This window comes from Dipodomys spectabilis, unplaced genomic scaffold, assembly GCF_019054845.1.
Source record: "Dipodomys spectabilis isolate Male_0828 unplaced genomic scaffold, ASM1905484v1 ptg000173l, whole genome shotgun sequence".
NCBI lineage: Eukaryota > Metazoa > Chordata > Mammalia > Rodentia > Heteromyidae > Dipodomys > Dipodomys spectabilis.
The window spans coordinates 3,479,881-3,495,664 of NW_024870850.1; the positions used below are offsets into that span (position 1 = coordinate 3,479,881).

The following is a 15,784-nucleotide window of genomic DNA, read 5'->3' on the forward strand; positions in this document are numbered from 1 at the left end:
TAAGTTTCATGGACTTTCTTGCTCAGGCTGGCTTTGATCCTCAAATCTCAGCCTCCTGAGAAGCTAGGATTACAGGCGTGAGCCACCAGCACCCAGTTGAAGATTTTTCAAATCCATACAGCAATGAAACTTGTGTGGAAAAAAGGTAAAATTATTTCACAAATAAAAATCCATGTGCTGAAGGACATCTTTACTAATAGAGTGCAGTAACTAAAGGCAGGAAGGCCAAGTGGAAGCCATCACCTTACCTTTCTAGTCCTTTCCAACAAAACAGGAAGGATTAATGCAAAGGAAGGAAGAAGGAAAACAAGAGGGACCAATCTAGTTAACTTGTGGAGTAGTACACACTCTCATGGGACAAGTTTAAGAACAATCTCAGCCAAAGGACAGTCATGCAAATTGGCTTTATTTTACCCTTACAAATAAAGCAATTCCAAAAGTACAGTTCACGAGGCCATGTTAAGCGCCATTTATTTCAACAGCAGTAGACATTCAAGGACCAATAGCTTTTGTCTCCAAGTGTCCCAAACTTAATTCCTACAAGCTGTGCCTACAGCTCAAAAAACCTTAAAAAAAATCACTCTCTGAGTCAAGACAGTTGTAACTGTTTGTCAAAACTCAAATACTGTTGCACTTGAAAGTTTCTAACCTGTGTCTAGAAAGTTATTATTGTAACCTATAAAGCAAGCAAATCCAAACCAAACCTTTCACCATATCACCAACAGTTAAACCAAGTATCATTTAGCATTCCAGTGGTGGCACCCTCAGCTTCAATCTTGTGCACTTAAAAAAAAAAAAAAAGGCTGCCTAAAATTGTTTATTATAGCCAGGCGCTGGTGGCTCACACCCATAATCCTAGCTACTCAGGAAGCTGAGAGCTGAGGATCAAGGTTCAAAGCCAGCCTCAGCAGCAAGACCCTTATCCTCTACTAACCACCAAAAAGCAGGATGTGGATCCACTGTGGCTCAAGTGACAAAGAGTGCCAGCCTTGAGCAAAGGAGCTCAGGGACAGTGCCCAGGCCCTGAGTTCAAGCCCCACAACCAACAAAAAAGGAAAAATTTGTTACTCCCTTTTCCCCTTCCAGTGGAGTAAGTGACATACATGGCTTGAACTTGAGTAATTCTAGGGCACCAGCAGCAACTAACCATGCTCTTTACCAGATCTTAACACTGTAAATCTGTAAACCTTTATCAGGTTAGATTAGGAGGTCTGCATTTGTTTCTAATTTGTGCTTTCCCTGTAGGAAGAGACAGCTTCCTTAGTGGCACTATGGTAGATCACAAAGAGGCTCAGGGACAGCGCCCAATTCCTGAGTTCAACTAGGACTAGCGAAGAAAAAAAAAAAAAAGCTCATTTTTTAGTTCTACTTTACTAAAGCCAAATTTTGTGTAGTAAGGACAGTGTCAGAATTTGAAGGCAAAACTTGCCAATTACATACACATAAGCCTGTCACATTCCACAAAGCAAGTGTATAAGAACAAACCATCCAGAGCACAGCACTGTCTCAAGCAAGCTGGAGCAAGGCCAGAGGTGGAATTATTTGGCACCAATGAAAATAATACTCTGCTCCTGGTGCAATGATAGAGCCCATGAAACCCCAAGAGGTGGCTAAGATAAATTCCACTGCAGCTTTAAACATGAAAGTACGTAAATGAAAATAGTAACGTCTGACAAATCTAACACCAAACGTCACACTCTACCTTATTTTAATATGCTAAGAAATCAGTTTGGCCAACATTTAAGTGGATTATAAAAATACTGCTTCACAAACAAAATACATTCTCAGTGAGCAACTCAAAAAGAACTCAAGCAGTTTGGAGTTAATTTGATTCAATCATTCCATACAAACTTTCATCACAATAAATGATTGCTTTTGTGTTTCCATTTACTGCTCAGTCTGAAGCATCAAGAAAAGAAAATCAAGATAATACAGAGGCCAAAGTTTCACTGAAGAGAATTCGTATGTGATAAGGCCTTTAATTTTTTTGTTTTTCTTTGAGGGGAGCAGGGGTGCTGGGACTAAACCTAGCACCTCATACAGGCATGCACTATGCCACGAAGCTACATAACTAACCTCAGCCCCCACAAAAATGGGACAGAGCATGGAGTAGAAAGCAGGGCATGTTGCTAAACAGCTTATTTACCTCATAGTGGTCAACTTTGAGATAGTCACTCTAAGAGATTGTCACATAGAATCATCAGTCGTTGCAGGTTTCAGAAGCTTCTTTCTCGGATATGACAACTACTTAAGTATTCCACCCAGTGACATCTTGACATGTACAAGTCAGAAAATGACTGAGCCACACAGGCTGCACCGCTGGGGCTCATCTTCAGCTCACACAGCATGAGTGTTTCAGCACCAGTCTAATTTCCCACAAGGGAAACTAGACTGGGTAGAGACTATGTTTAAATTGAAAGAATCCTGCCCTATAGACTCACAATGCAGATTACCTCCAAGAACCAGCAGAAACTTTCTACTGGACTACAATTGCCCTCTGGGCCTCAGTTTTCAGTCAGTTGCAATCTGAAATTTACTTAAAGTAATACATTAAATAATAACAGATGGATTAAGTGCCTAAAGAAATCTGCATACACAAGTTAAATTGACTGCTCCTAAACTAAGGATTGATTTAAGTATAAAGGACATCAGGGACCTTCCTTTCTACCCCCTCCTACCTAGGCTCCATGTTTATTCAGTGGTAAGCCCAGGCCTGCGTAGGAGGCAGCTGCCCCAGCTCCATACTGGCTCTCTGGGTAGACCAGGAAAAAGCAGCCCAGCACCCGGAGGATTTCATGTTCTCCAGTGGAGTGCAATACTACTTTAATTTTAAATTTCTAAGGATCCTCTGGCCACAGAAATTTTTATGCTTTGTGCCCTTATGATAAAACTTTTTTTTTGGGGGGGGGAGGGGGTCTGGTCATGGGGCCTTGAACGCTGGGCTTAGGCACTATCCCTCAGCTCTTCAGCTCAAGGCTAGAGCTCTACCACTTGAGCCACAGCGCCACTCTGGCTTTTTCCTTTTTGCTTATGTGGTGCTGAGGAATCCAACCCAGGGCCTCAGGCATGCAAGGCAAGCACTCTACCACTGAGCCACCTTCCCAGCCCAATAAAACACTTTTAACTTGTGGCTCTTATCATCTCTCCGTTGAAGCAACTGAGTAGCTGTGGACTGTTATAGACACTTTCCAACCTGGTCTGACAATCCCGATTCAAATTTCATATAACAATGGTTCTTAATTGTCTTGTTTTGAGCTATGTTTTTTTGTTTTTTTACTTTTCAGCTCCCAACTGTTTTTTCAACCAGAAACTCATAGCACTCTGCATGAGATAAGTTCAAGGCCAGCCTAGGCTACAATAGTAAGATCAAGGTCAGCTCCACTACATAGTGAGACCTTGTCTCAAAACAAAACTAGTAAAATAAAGCCTAAACAAGAGGAAAGGCAAGAGAATCTTTTCCTCTGTTCCACTAGGTCAGCTAGAGTAGGAAGTGGAAAACAGGTATGCAGGCAAAGGCAAGATATAAAGTGCCTATCCCATGTTCCTGATTGATAGGAAGAGGGGGTTAAGAAAAAGTAAATTTGGCTTAGAACAAAACAAAGCTCTCAAAATGCATTTTTCTCTTTAAAACCAGCAATGTTGACTTCATGACTAATGCCAACCAAAAAAGTCTTGTGAGCCAGGCAGTGGTGGCTCATACGTGTAATCCTAGCTACTCAGGAGGTTAAGATCAGAGGATCACAGTTCAAAGCCAACCGGGCAGGAAAGTCCTTGAGACTCTTACCACCAGAAAACAGGAAGTGGAGCTGTGGCTCAAAATGGTAGAGTACTAGCCTTGAGCAGAAGAGCTCAAGGACTGCCCAGGCCCTGAGTTCAAGCCCCCCAACCAAGCAAAAAAAAACTGTTTTGTGATTCTATAGAGAAGGAAAAGTGTAAAAGTCTAGTTCATATGGTATCAGATTAACACCAGAATGTCCTAGAATGGAAAATATACACCTGGTGAACAAAGAAGGGGAAGATTAGGAATCAGGAAGGGTACTGGTACTTAAAAGACAATTTCATGCATGATTATCCTTAGAAAAGCTCCACTCTTGGCAAAAGTACTACTTTAGCTCCCAGAAGCTGCAATTAGACACTGCTGCAAATGACAGAAAATTCAAGTTGAGGACAACTAATTCTAGTTCTCATTCCACTAGTTTCCTCAAACAACAGGACTAGGGTTTCATCAATCATAGTCTCTTCAAATGCAGACAGAAGAGGGGTTTGATTATTGTGTCTTCCCAATCTCTGTGGTCTGTCCACCTGGGATTATTTGGAGACTATACTTTCAGGCCATTAGTGTCTATATGCATTTTTTCTTTTGCCAAGTCTTCAAAAGAACTTAAGATCTCCTGCCAAGAGATTTCAAATAATTATTTAAAATAACCATGTAGACATATTTTTGGTATTCCAAGACATGAGTGTAAGTCTATTTTTCAAACCTCATAATGAATAGATATTTCTTAAGGAGCCCTATACATGTAAACAATTTCTTTAGATTTCATATACTGAAAAGATGAACATCACTATAAAAAATATTACCTTTCTGTTATGAATCACTTTACCCACAATGCACTATGACTAATTTAATTAATAGCAAAGTAATTAATTTAACCAGAACAGGGGAGCTCTAAACAAGAACATTTTAAGGTTCATTAAAAATAACAAACAGATTTACTGCACACCTGTAATTCTAAATTACACCACCAAAAATACACTGAAAGGGCTGAGCCCAGGCATTCATAGCAGTATGCCAGGGGAATATGAGAACCAGTTTGGAAGTATCCAAATAAACCACCAGGCTGGCTCCACACTTAATACTGTGCAAATAGTAGATTGAGGTGAACTGCTTCTACATCCAGAAACGGCATGGCTGCTGCTGCTGCTACCAGCTTGAAGGCTTCCAAAACTGAATTACTGAATTAATTGTAAAGCAGTAAAAATATCACCTATTTATCCATCATGTCCCAAAACTGGATTACACACTCCTAAAAATGAAAAATAATTTGGCCTGCAATCTCTTACAAAAATTCTAACAAATTACATTTTCAAAGCCACATTCCTGGTTCTTGGAACTACTATGCCTTATTATCAATGGAAATAGCAATTCAGCAGTTCAACCAAATCACAAGAACACAAATTTGGGGGTTATCCCAAAACTAAGTCAAATAATACCCAACCATACTGTTCAGAAATTCTAAACTTATATTAAAGCAGCAGTCCCAAAAACCAAGAACACTGCATCTGGGATGCCACATGACACGTCCTTCAGACAAAAGAAACTTCACTCTTGCCCCAGGAGCACTGGCAGGAATGATTTGGCTGATCAAGGCAGGAAAACACACGTCACACCAGAACATGTTTCCATCTGTGTTATCTGGAGAAGTACAAACGGGAGCAGCATACATGACTGTATGCAGTCTCCCTGTGCCCAGTGCTTCTTATATGTCATGGTAAAGGAAGTGATAGGATAAGGATGGCAGTGGCCATTAATGGCTTCAAAACCCAATTCAGGGAGCACCAATACACATACCGAAAGGCCTGGCCAAGAGGCATCTTTGCCACTGAAATGTCAATCATTTGACAAATCAAGCCTATCTCTCTCTTCAATATGAATGCTCCAGAAAAGCAATACCTTTCACTCCTTCAAACAGCCTTCAAACACTCCTTCACAGCCTTCATTAAGGCTGATTGATTCTAGCTTCTGCCAGGAGAGGAGCTCAAGGCACCACACAACTTGTTCTCTATGAATGTTTTATCTAAACCAGGGCTGAGTGATCTCTTTAGTCCTCAGTGCCACCAGCAGGACCAAGAATCAGCAAACAGAAGACAATAACAGAACAGGAATGAAGGAGAGGATTCAGCAGTGTTCAGAGGGGAGGCAAATGACAATGGGGTGGCCTCCTCAGACCTCCTGGTGGCAGTAGAGCTGAGTTTGCTTCCCCTGTCCTAAGCCAGGATTTGGACACCTGACTAGAACAATGTGCACCCTTATTTAAGACATTTCATCACAGGAGATTTCTTTGAACTCTCCAACTATATAATCTCTTTTTTTCTTTTCTTTTTTTTTTAACCCAAAGTGGGGAAGCCTAACAGCTCAAAACAGAAGCTAGGATTTTACAATCTGGAATTGAGCAGCACAAATTCCAGCTACCAAATATTGATCCTAGAAGGACATCACAAAATTTAAACAAATTACCTTCCTGCCAGACTCTAGGAGATTAATCTCCATTTTAGTTAAAAAGAAAAATAACGTGAAGAATTTGATAAACTTCTTTAACACAAATAGGCTCCCCTCAAACCTAACTGAGCCCTACTAATGGTAGTAAGCCAATAAAATCATCTGTAGGCCAAAGACCTATACCTTGGTCTGACACATGGACTTGACAACAGTAAGAAGTGAGGTGGGGTTAAGTCTAAACTGGACACAACACACTCTCTTCCAGAGCAACTTCCATTGACAAAAGAGAAGCAAGGAATTAGCCACAGAGAAGACACACCAACCTTCTTACCCTACTCCACCACCAGTACCATTACCTTTTTCTTTAACCAGGTCTTTAAGTGACTGCCATTTCACATCAAAAGGTATGTTTGTAATGAAGGCTCTGTATCTTTTAGTTGGGTTGGCGTAGGGCTCAAAGCGGCTGCCTCCTCTTTTTATGTTTTTCTCCTTCCTCTTCTCATTCTGAGTAGGTCGTTCTCCTTCACTGAATTCAAAAAGAGAAAAATAATAAAGGGTTTATATGTCACCACAGTGTGAAAGCCAATGCTGACTTGCCAGCTTGCAATTCTGTAGGCATGTAGAACAAGACCAATACTGGTTTTTATTTGGGACATTCAAGCTAAAAGCCTCCATACCAGGCAGAAAGTTGTAATGATGGATTCTGGTGGCTCATGCCAGTAATCCTAGCTATTCAGGAGGTTGAGATCTGAGGAGTATACCTTTCTCAAGAGAAAAACTTTCCTAGGCTTATGACCATCCTTATGGACTGTAACAAGAGACGGGGTCCCAGCTCAAGTGCTCTTATTCCAAAGTAGAAAAAGGAAAAAGGGAGGGTATTTTAGAAAGCAGAGGAGCAAAGTCCTGCAATACTGGTTACTAAAGGATCTAGAGAACTGCAGCCACAGGCAAAAACCATTAGACCCTATCTGAATAATACCAGAAGGGAAAAAAAGCTAAAAGGATGGCTCAGGTGATGAAGGGCTGAACCAATTCTAGTTTCATATCTTCTGCTGTGTTGGGGGGATATAGAAAGATGCTGAATTTCTACCTTCCAAGGGTCACAGGTCCAAGGTTTTGCTTATCAAGTTACATTTCCTTATTTTTTATTTTGCCTCTTATTGATATCAGAGTGCAACTTTGCTAGTTTCTAGTTAGCCAATCGGTTTGTGTTCACACATAACTTCGTGAAATTTTTAGTGCTTAATCCATGTTAGGAATCATGATTAAAATCTTTCTAGCTTCTGGGGGGGAAAAAAAAAGAAAGATGAGGCTGATATTTAGTAGAGTTCAGTGTTTAGTTAAAACTAAATTACTGGGAAGGGCTAGGAGGATAATTCAGTGGTAGAGGATGTGCTTACAGCATGTGCAAGTCCCTGGTTTCTACTCTACTCCTAGCATGGAGTGGGAAAAGGAAGCATTAGCCTCTCAATTCTGCTAGGTAGACGCCAACATGCAAACAAATCCACCTTTGGCAAATAAGGGTGGAGACTCTGTTGGCTTCCCCTTCCCTGATAATCTCTTTTCCAGTCTCTGTCTGGAAAATAAAGCATTGGAGACTGCCATGCTGGACTTCTCTAGGTTCTACAGATACAATTCTGGTTTGGAATAGAACATGACAAAGTTTCAAAAGAAATACACACTTCCAAAGCACAGCACAGGTCATCAAAAGCTAACTGCAAGCCAGGTACTGGTGGCTCACGCCTACAAGCCCAGCTACTTAAGAGGCTAAGATCTGAGGATTGTGGTTCAAAGCCAGCAAGAGCAACAAAGTCCATGATACTATCATCTCCAATTAACTATGAGAAAACTAGAAGTGGCACTGTGGCTCAAAGTGATAGAGCACTAACCCTGAACAAAAGAGATCAGGGACAGTGCCCAGGCCTTGAGTTCAAGCCCTAAGATGGACCAAATAAAGAGTGTCAGCAATCCTGTGCACAGCCAGAGCAGCAGGTATGTACAGGTAGACTGTGCTGTTCTCTTAGATGCTGTGTGAGTTCAGCCATCTCAGACTATAGAGACCCCAATGGGAGATGACAAGTGGGAGACTAAATGTGTACATTTCTGCTTCCCACCTAGTGACCCTCCCCCCCAAAGTCCAGGCTCTAGCAGAATTTGTGATCCACAAAATCATTAGGAAAAAAAAAAAGCCACAACTATGATATCAATGATTTATAAAGCTACTTTTAATTTAAAGGGCTTATATTCTGGGATATGACTTTCTTTGGTGGAAAAGGGGACAGTGTTCTCTACCAATGAAGGTACCATTAGTGTAACTTATATCCCTACTTGACTAACACAAAGCAAAGCTGCTTCCTCCACATTCAGCAGGCTTCCCTACTTATGGCTGGCAGAAGGACATGTGTTAGGGCCTCTCTAACTCCCAGATTCCTAGAACTCTTCTCTAGCACTCAGCAGAACTTTTCTCTAGCACTGTCTCCCTGAATGTTGTACAAGCACACATAGCTGAATACAGAACCCATCTCAAAATGAACTCACAACTATGACACAGGTCATCTGCATACTCAGCAAAAAAGCCCTGACCCCCCCCTCCAAAGTTTGCGAGCAGCATGATCTGCCAAACTGTCCTTTATTCTTTCTTAGCAAATGAGGAAAAGTGTTGGTAAAAATTCATAAAATAGATATCAACATATCCCAGTCCACCAGAAGGTCTATGGATAAAAGTGTATTTTTATTTTGTTGTTGGTTGTGAGCCTTGACCTCAGGGCCTGGGCACTGTCCCGGAGCTCTTTTGCTCAAGGCTAGCCCTCTACCACTTTTAGCCATAGTTTCACTTCCAGTTTTTGAGTAGTTATTTGAGGAGTTTCATGGGGACTTTTCTGCCTGGGCTGGCTTTAAACTTCCATCCTCAGATCTCAGCCTCCTAAGTAGCTAGGATTATAGGCTTGAGCCTGCATTTTAATAGTTAGTTGCTGTTGCTGTTTTTATTTTCTTTTTTGGCCAGTCCTAGGGCTTGAACTCAAGGCCTGGGCACAGCCTGAGCTTCTTTTGCTCAAGGCTAGCACTCTTAACACTTGAACCACAGCACCACTTTCAGCTTTTTCTGTGTATGTGGTGCTGACTTATCTAACCCAGTACCTTCATGCATGCTAGGCGAGCATTCTACCACTAAGCCAGACTCCCAGCCCTAATAGTTACTACTTAAACCGCAAATTTTGAAGACTTTCATTTTACTTTAATACAAGTATAGACTGCTCAGCTTACATGTTACAACTGTACATAAATAATTACAGGGGCTGGGAAGGTGGCTCAGCGCTTGCCTTGCATGCCTGAGGCCCTGGGTTCAATTCCTCAGCACAACATAAGCAAAAAGAAAAAAGCCGGAAGTGGCGCTGTGGCTCAAGTGGTAGAACACTAGCCTTGAGCTGAAGAGCTGAGGGACAGCGCCCAGGCCCAGAGTTCAGGCCCCACGACCAGACCTCCTCCCCCCAAAAATAAATAATTACAGCCACAGCAGGTAATAGAGTAGTCTATATTCTCCTGATCAACATAGAACTAAGAATAAACTACCCAATCTAATTGCAGGTGCTGGGCATTTGGTTTGGGGCTAATCCACATCACATGGCTCAACACTGAGCACACCACCACAACAAATCCTGCTCTGGCTAATCATGATCTCTCCCATCAACTCTCCTCCTAAGTAAACAGGGTTAGAATTCCTACCACTTCTAGCAGTACTGCAGGTACTAGGGTCACTTCTAAGTCTGAACCCCAAAGTTACTGGCCTTTGTTTGGCCTGTTTTCTCATGTATAAACAGAGGTGTTAGTTCTTATGTTTCCATGTTGGGACTTGACACAGTGTCTTAAGGCAATGATTTTCCTACAATAATTTTCTTGACAGAGCAAAGGAGATCTATACATATGTTTCCCCTCCCCCTTTCTGAGGGGGTGCCATTCCTGAGGCTTGAACTCAGGGATTGGGCACTGTTCCTAAACTTTTTTTGCTCAATGCTATATTGTTCTACCACTTAATTAAGAGTCTCAGACTTTCCTTCCCAGGCTAGCTTCGAACCAGGAGCCTCAGATCTCAGCCTCCTAAGTAGGCAGGATTACAGGCATGAGCCACCAGCACCTGGCCCACACATAGCATTTTAACAACAACAAAACATGCTATAAACATTGTTTTAAAACATACCAATCAAGGGCTGGGAAGGTGGCTCAGTGGTAGAGCACTTGCCTTGCATGCTCAAGGTCCTGGGTTCGATTCCTCAGCACCACATAAGAAAAAAGCCAGAAGTGGCGCTGTGGCTCAAGTGGTAGAGCGCTAGCCTTGAGCTGAAGAGCTGAGGGACAGCGCCCAGGCCCAGAGTTCAGGCCCCACGACCGGACCCAAAAAAAAAAAAAAAAGGTACCAATCAAGAGCTCTAGCTGGGGAAACCTAAACATTGAGCCTCCTGAAGAAAATTCAGTTTTAAACTCTATGACTGAAAACCATGGAAATGGAGAGCCCATTTGCGAATTGCCATCGAAACAAAACAAGCAAAACAGGCAGATCTCTGTGCCCTGGGATCTTTCTCTGGTCCTGAATAAGATCAAAGAAAGACAAGGTGAAAGCAAAGATCTGACAGTGTCCATTCCAATCAACTAGAAACCCCATAATCTAATGTCCTCAAAAATCCTTTTCCCAAGTATACCTTTTTTTCCCCCCTCTGCCAGTCTGGGCTTGAACTCAGGGCCTGGGAGCTCTCCCTGAGCTTCTTTTTGCTCAAGGCTAGCACTCTACCACTAAGCCACATTCTCAGCCTACCTTCACTTTTTAAAGTGCAGCATCATCTTTAAAAGAATGGGGAAACATAGGAAGCCTGGGTAAACCAGTTCAAATAACTTAAGATAGGTTACTGGAATAGTATATGGCAAGGGCTGGGAACTGAAGTTCTCAATCATAGGAGTTAATACTAGCAGTAGTGCCTCTACAAATTAAACTAAGTATACATTTTTATCTTTAAAACAACCATTCAATCAGGAAATAGGTGAAATCAGACTTTGCCTGTGTGTATGCACGTGCGAGTGAGTGTGTGTGTGTGTGTGTGTAATCACACCTAAACTTTAGAAAAAAAAAAAACTTTCAGCTGGGCGCTGGTGGCTCACACCTGTAATCCTAGTTACTCAGGAGGCTGAGATTTTAGGATTGCAGTTCAAAGCCAGCCTGGGCAAGAAAGTCAGTGAGACTCTTATCTCCAATTAACCACAAGAAAACAGGAAGTGGCACTATAGCTCAGTGAGACTCTTATCTCCAATTAACCACAAGAAAACAGGAGATGGCACTATAGCTCAAGTGGTAGAGTGCTCACCTTGAGCTAAAGAGCTGAGGGACAGCGTCTAGGCCCAGAGTTCAAGCCCCACAACTGACAAAAAAAGCCAGAAGTGGTTCTGTGGCTCAAGTGGTAGAGGGCTAGCCTTGAACACAGAGGTTCAGGTACAGTGTCCAAGCCCAGCAAAAAAAAAAAAAAAGAAGGGAGGGGAAAGGAAAAAAGGTAGGTAGGTGTTGGGGGCTCACATCTGTAATCCTATCTACTTAGAAGGCTGACATCTGAGGATAACAGTTCAAAGCCAGCCTGGGCAAAAAGTCCAAGACTCTCATCTCCAATTAACCACCAGAAAACCAGAAGTTGCACCGTAAATCAAAGTGAAAGAGTGCTAGCCTGGAGCAGAAAAGAGCTGAGGGGCCCAGGCCCTGAGTTTAAGTACCCCAATCAACAAAAGAAACAGAGGAGGTGCCAGTGGTTCACATCTATCATCCTAACTGCTCAGGAGGCTGAGATTTCAGGATCACAGTTCAACACCAGCCCAGGCAGGAAAGTCCATGAGATCCTCATCTCCAATTAATTACCAAAAAGTCAGAACTGGAGCTGTGGCTCAAGTGGTAGAGTACTAGTCTTGGGTAAAAAAGCTCAGTGTCAGTGTCCAGGCCCTGAGTTCAAGCCCAGGAATGAAAATAAATAAATACGACAGGGTTGGGTATACAGCTCAGTGGTGGAGCACTTGTTTGGCATGCATGAGGCCCTGAGTTCTATTCCTAGAACCATCATGCATTCAAATTATTCTATTTAAAAAATAAAGCAGGGGGGCTGGGAAGGTGGCTCAGTGGTAGAGTGCTTGCCTTGCATGCATGAGGCCCAGGGTTCAATTCCTCAGTAAAAGCTGGAAGGGGTGCTGTGGTTCAAGTGGTAGAACACTAGCCTTGAGCTGAAGAGCTGAGGGACAGCATCCAGACCCAGGGTTCAAGCCCCACAACCGACAAATAAAATTAAAGCAAGGGCTGGGAATGCGGCTTAGCAGTACAGTGTTTGCCTAGCATGCATGAAGCCCTGGTTCCATTCCTCAGTACCACATAAATAGAAAAAACTGAAAGGGATGCTGTGCCTCAGGTGTTACAGTGCTACCCTTGAGCAAAAGCAGCTCAGCAGCAGTGCCCAGGCCCTGAGTTCACACCCCAGGACTGGTTTAAAAAAAAAAAAGAGCATACTCGAAATCCCTGATCTTTACCTCATCTCAATCATTTTCTATTCTCTTCCTCTTAGCCCCTAAACAGTAGTGGAAGGTGGAGTTCCACACTCTACCCTGCCACTTCTACTACAGCATAATCACTACAAAAATATTAACTGATCTCCCTCCTCAAGGAATAGGTTTCTAAAGAGTTCCTTCCAGAACTTTATTGTTGCAAAGGTATGTTTTCCACCTGGCATAGAGGTATATTAAGCCTGGCTCAGCCTTTCCAATGAAAAGTAAAATTCGGGTAGTCTGCCAAGTGATTCCATTACAAGATGGCTATTTGAAAATGCATAGTGGACACTATGTTGAAATGAACTTTACAACTTGGGGGGGGATGGAGAAATTGGGGAGGTGGGGAAGGAAGGGATGGTAGGGGAAAAACAAAAGGAGGAGGTAACAGTGCTAGATAGGAAATATACTCACTACCTTACTCATGTAACCATACACTATTTTTACAATTAAAAAAAAGCATATAAAAAAAGAAAATGGACAGTGGAAAATTTGCCTAAAATTTAGTCCCAGTGCTATAATCCTCAACAAATTTAACTCTCACCTATAAAGGTTGTAGCAGTACTCCTATGTGGACATAAAAGTATCTTTTTTGGGGGGAGGGGAGGGCAGGGTTGTGGGGTCTGAACTCTGGACCTGGGCGCTGTCCCTCAGCTCTTCAGCTCAAGGCTGGCGCTCTACCACTTGAGCCACAGCGCCACTTCCGGCTTTTTTCTTTTTGCTTATGTGGTGCTGAGGAATTGAACCCAGGGCTTCATGCATGCAAGGCAAGCACTCTACCACTGAGCCACCTTCCCAGCCCCAACATAAAAGTATCTTTAAAGCCCTCCAAATAGGCCCTTCAACAAGTCTTCTGGGAACAAATGCTGAAAAAAGTCAAAATGAAGCTAGGAATATTCTTAGTACAATACTTCGCTATAACACATATTCAAGCCCTCTCTCCCCCACATCAACACCACCAACAAATGGGTAGGAAGACACATCCCTATTCAGAGGCTTCCACAGTAAGGTGTTGGGAACAGAGGACACTTTTCTCTTGTTGCTGTTTTGTTGTTGCCCTCAGAACTGAGGATTAAACTAGCAGTGAACTACTTAACTACATTCCCAGCCCTTTCTCTTTGATTTCCAAGGACCAGAAACTGTTTTTCTTCCTCACCTAAGAGGCTGGAATTTCTTACAGAAGAAACATAATAGTAAAGTAGCCAATACTCAAGTGCATGCTCATTAAATACATTTACTTTCAATCCGCAGAGTGTATCACAAAGTTTCACTCCTTAAAAAGTTTGAGCAAAGCACAGCAGGAAATTGGGGGGGGGGGGAGGAGTTTAGTGGCTGATGGCTACATTTTACATTTTATTCACAGGATGAAAACAAAACAAGTTCAGAACAAGGACAGTGGTGACAGTTGCCCAACACGGTCAATGTCAACTGAACTGCACACTTAAAAATGGCAAATCTTATGTAGGGAAATGGGGGGGGGGGGGGAGAACGGATATTAGCACTGCGTGCCCACGACTGCTGGCATTTGAAGCCAAAAACCCTTCTCTGAGTCTTTTTCTCAAGTGACTGCTATTTTGAGTTCCAAGGCAACACAGCTGATCCTTTCCTCCTTTAAGGAAACAAACAAAAACAAACAAAAAGACACACACAAAATAATACCAAAAACAACAACAACAAAACAACAACAACCAGGGACCCTAAGGCTGAGTTCAAAGCAGGGCTCTGAAAGATGAGAAAGATGATGGGAATGTGGAAACGGGTGACCCTAAATAACGGAGTTATCTCCCTTTCTCAACAGAGTAGCAATTCTCTACTAATACCTACTGCGCACCTGGGGAGGAGGCGCGAGAAGCATCGGAGGACTCATTGGGCCGGGACCAGCCGGGGAGGTTCGAAGGCAGGGACCAAGCCGAGGGGTGGGGTGGGGTGGGGGTAGGGGGTGGAGTAGGATCCCCGACTCCGGCTCGGCAGCCGTTTATCCCCGGCTGACCGCGCGAGAGGCTTTGCGCGCGCACTCTCCCCCCCCCCCTCCCCCCACTCTTAGGCTCGGGAAACTGAGATCCGAGGCCGAAAGGCCCCGGGGATTGGGAGAGGGGTTGAAACCACTCGTCCAAGATCAGTTTCAGAAGCAAGCGGGTCTCGAACTCGGCAATCTCCAACTCCAGAACCCGCGCCATCACCCCGCTACGCGCAGCGGCTGCACCGCCAACGGTGCCTGTCTGGCCCTGAGGTACTTAAGGCCCGGCAACGGCAGGAAACGAGCCTGGAGACGCACCGCGGGGCCGTCCGGATCCCCGCCTCACAGCCTTGGCTGCCCCCACCACCTGCAGCGAAAGGCCCGAGCCAAGGCCGCGCTGAGGGGGAGGCCGCCGACCGGGAGCCCGACCCGGGAGCCAGGAACCCTGGGATACTCACCCCTTCGGACCCGGAGCCCCGTTGCCGCTTGGCACGCCGGGCGCGCCGCTTTCTTCCTCCATTTTGGGCTCCGTCGCCGTCACCTCCGCCGCTGCTTCGACCCCTGCCGCCATTTTCTCCGCGTCTGGGCTTTGTGTAAGAGAGCGGAGCTGCGCGGAAATGCGCCTGCGCACTCACGTGACCCGACGTGACCAGTAACGCCTGCGCGCGCCGCGACTGGAAGCCTCGGGCCACGCCCCTCACCCAGGGCCACGCCCCCTCGCCCCCCGCAGCCGGAGACTAACCGTTTCGTGGCTTTCATTCATTGCCTGGGACAAACTTGGGTTCAAACACTCTGCCGGCCCAACAAGTCAAGTTGGAGAAGCATCGCTCTTCGCAAACTTACATGCACCCACCTGGACCTAGTCACTGCCATCTTTCTGTAACCAGAGGTGGGGTCCTGCAAGGTCTAAAGGATTATTATAGACAGGGTAACATCAAACTTGACCTTTCTCCCTCGTGTAATCGGAAAGTATTAGATTTACAAAGGAAACTGCTTCCTCTCCTTAATGGCATCTCTGGAGCATCCCTACATCATTTCTAGGGGCG

The 15,784-nt window shown here is 44.0% G+C and overlaps 1 protein-coding gene across 7 annotated transcripts in view; it reads right to left on the reverse strand.

The window, feature by feature from the left end:
- Positions 1-15,457, reverse strand: part of Hnrnpm (heterogeneous nuclear ribonucleoprotein M) — a 41,945-nt gene extending 26,488 nt beyond the window's left edge. For 4 of the 7 annotated variants that reach the window (XM_042693560.1, XM_042693562.1, XM_042693558.1 and 1 more), the window contains exons 1-2: positions 15,197-15,339; positions 6,577-6,746 (exon numbers count right to left, since the gene is read on the reverse strand). In XM_042693560.1, the coding sequence (XP_042549494.1) occupies positions 6,577-6,746; positions 15,197-15,309 (283 nt within the window). In that variant the 5' untranslated portion in view covers positions 15,310-15,339. Of the gene's footprint in view, positions 1-6,576; positions 6,747-15,196 lie in introns of those variants that run through there. The other 3 variants (XM_042693559.1, XM_042693563.1, XM_042693564.1) reach the window with 3 other exon arrangements.
- Between the last annotated feature and the right edge of the window lie 327 nt (positions 15,458-15,784).